This window comes from Frankliniella occidentalis, unplaced genomic scaffold, assembly GCF_000697945.3.
Source record: "Frankliniella occidentalis isolate FOCC.00 unplaced genomic scaffold, Focc_3.1 Scaffold6171, whole genome shotgun sequence".
Lineage (NCBI taxonomy): Eukaryota > Metazoa > Arthropoda > Insecta > Thysanoptera > Thripidae > Frankliniella > Frankliniella occidentalis.
This window is the reverse complement of record NW_026273205.1, coordinates 1-1,902: the sequence shown is the minus strand read 5'-3', so window position 1 is coordinate 1,902 and position 1,902 is coordinate 1. Positions and strand designations below refer to the sequence as shown.

Sequence of the window (1,902 nt, the reverse complement as noted above, 5' to 3'; positions counted from 1 at the left end):
CGTCCTGCGGTCGTCCTCAGGTTGCCTCCTCCACCTCTTCCAACACCATCGCCACCACCGCGGCCGCGCTCTCGCGTGGACCGGCCCGCCCCCGCTCCGCCCCCGGGCGTGAGGGTGTTGGCGTGGGGCTCACCTGGTCCGCGCGTGTGTCCTTCAGGATGTCGTCTAGCTGCGGACGCCAGGCTGGCCGGAAGTTGTTCCGGTCCGATCTCCGCAGGAAGCGCAGGTAAGCGGACGGCTCCTCCAGCACCACGGGTCGCTTGTCGCCGGGCCTGCGGAGCGAGGGAAGGGTCACAGGACTTCCAAAGGTCGACTCCCTTGGCCCGGTCATCAGCGTCGTGGCCCGAACCTCCTGGGCTTGCTGTGCGCCGAGGACGGCGGCTGGGCCGTGAGCGAGTAGCCGATTTCCGAGAACGAGACCCTGCGCGAGGCCCTGGACGAGATGCCGCCGCCGGACACCACGGCGCGCGGCCCTCGTGGCCCTGGCGGCTCTGGCATCCGCAGCCGGGGGCGGCACGGGCCCGACAGCAGCGACGAGGCGAAGGACGACGACCCGCCCGCCGTGGCCGCGGTGCTGGGGATGCTCTGGTGACGGACGAGAAAGGCAGTGAGCGACAAAACGAGGGACAGACCTTGCGTCGGACTACAGACTTACCTGAAATTTCACAGCTCTAAGAGCCGTTCCGTAAAGACAAGGCGGCTTGTGTCAGATAAAAATGCATGCTTATTTAACTGTTAAACCGGGAAACGTTGAGCTCGTCGTAGAAAACGTTTTCATCTATAAAGAAGTCTTTTTCTCGTGATTTCCGAGAGTACTCACGATCAAAGACGCCGCGGAGCCGCTGCTGGTCTGCTTGACGCCGAGGAGGTTCGGCAGGAGCTGCGCACCGAGACTGAAGGCCGTCAGCGACAGGCACTCGCGCATCATGCGCGCCTCCGCGTTCTGGCGCTGTGGGGTAGCGTCAGCGTTAGCGAAAGGAAGTTGCGTGCGTTCTGCGTGGCGGTGTATTGTTTGGGGAGGACACCGTAAAGTCGATTTTTGGGAAAGATTCCAACGCGGGGTTGGGGGTGATATGCTGGGTGTCCCACTCCACACTGGCAAACTGGTAGACAGTAGTCCTCAGATGGCCTCAGGCATACCCCAGGTGGTATACTCCGCACAGCGCATGCGGCCAGCGCGTAGGCAACACCCAAAGTACTGCCCGGTGTGGCGTGGTACACCCGCATTTGACGCATGCGGAGAGCCCTCGACACGGCGCGGGGTGTCGGTGCCGAGGGGGGCCTGCGCGCCCAGAGTATCTCCGCACCTCTCTCTGCATCCGCGCGTCCACCTGCCGCAGCCGCTCTGCCCACCACAGCTTCCAGTCGATGTCGAACACGTTCGTCGAGAGCAGCGACATCGGCGAGCTGTCGCCGCCGTGCGAGCCGCCGTGTGAGCCGCCGTGCGAGCCGCCGTGCCTGTCGGGGCTGCGGTCCGAGTCGTGGTGGCGGTGGTGGTGGTGGTCGTGGTCCGCGGCGCCGCTGAGCGCCCGCGACAAGCCCCTCCGCGGGGACATGCGCGGCGACCGGGACAGGAGGGACTTCTGCGGCGAGGGTCGGGGCGGCGGGTACGACGGGCTGAGGCTCTCGTCGTCCTCCGGTGGCTCGCGCTCCGTCACCAGCTGAAGCTGGCCCGGGTCAGAGTTCACAACAGCCGAAAACGGCGTCGACTTGTCGGACATCGCCTAGACTGTGTTCCCCGCAAAGTCGTACCTGGTGTAGCGACGGGGTGGGCACGAACACGGACATCTTGTGGTCCGAGGTGGGCCCTTTCATCTCCCGTACCTCCGAACCCTGGCCGCCATTTTTTGTTACATTAAAATCACATTGCAAAGTATGATTTCCCTAAAACGAGCCGTTTAG

At 64.3% G+C, this 1,902-nt stretch overlaps 1 protein-coding gene across 1 annotated transcript; it reads right to left on the bottom strand.

Moving 5' to 3' along the window:
• Positions 1-133: 133 nt before the first annotated feature.
• LOC113214204 (uncharacterized) lies at positions 134-1,862 on the bottom strand (the record flags this gene model as incomplete). Its single annotated transcript, XM_052277235.1, has 5 exons — positions 1,753-1,862; positions 1,308-1,661; positions 821-949; positions 350-585; positions 134-272 (listed from the first exon to the last, which is right to left on the bottom strand). Coding segments are annotated over exons 1-5 (921 nt in total), but the record flags the coding sequence as incomplete, so codon positions are not given.
• Between the last annotated feature and the right edge of the window lie 40 nt (positions 1,863-1,902).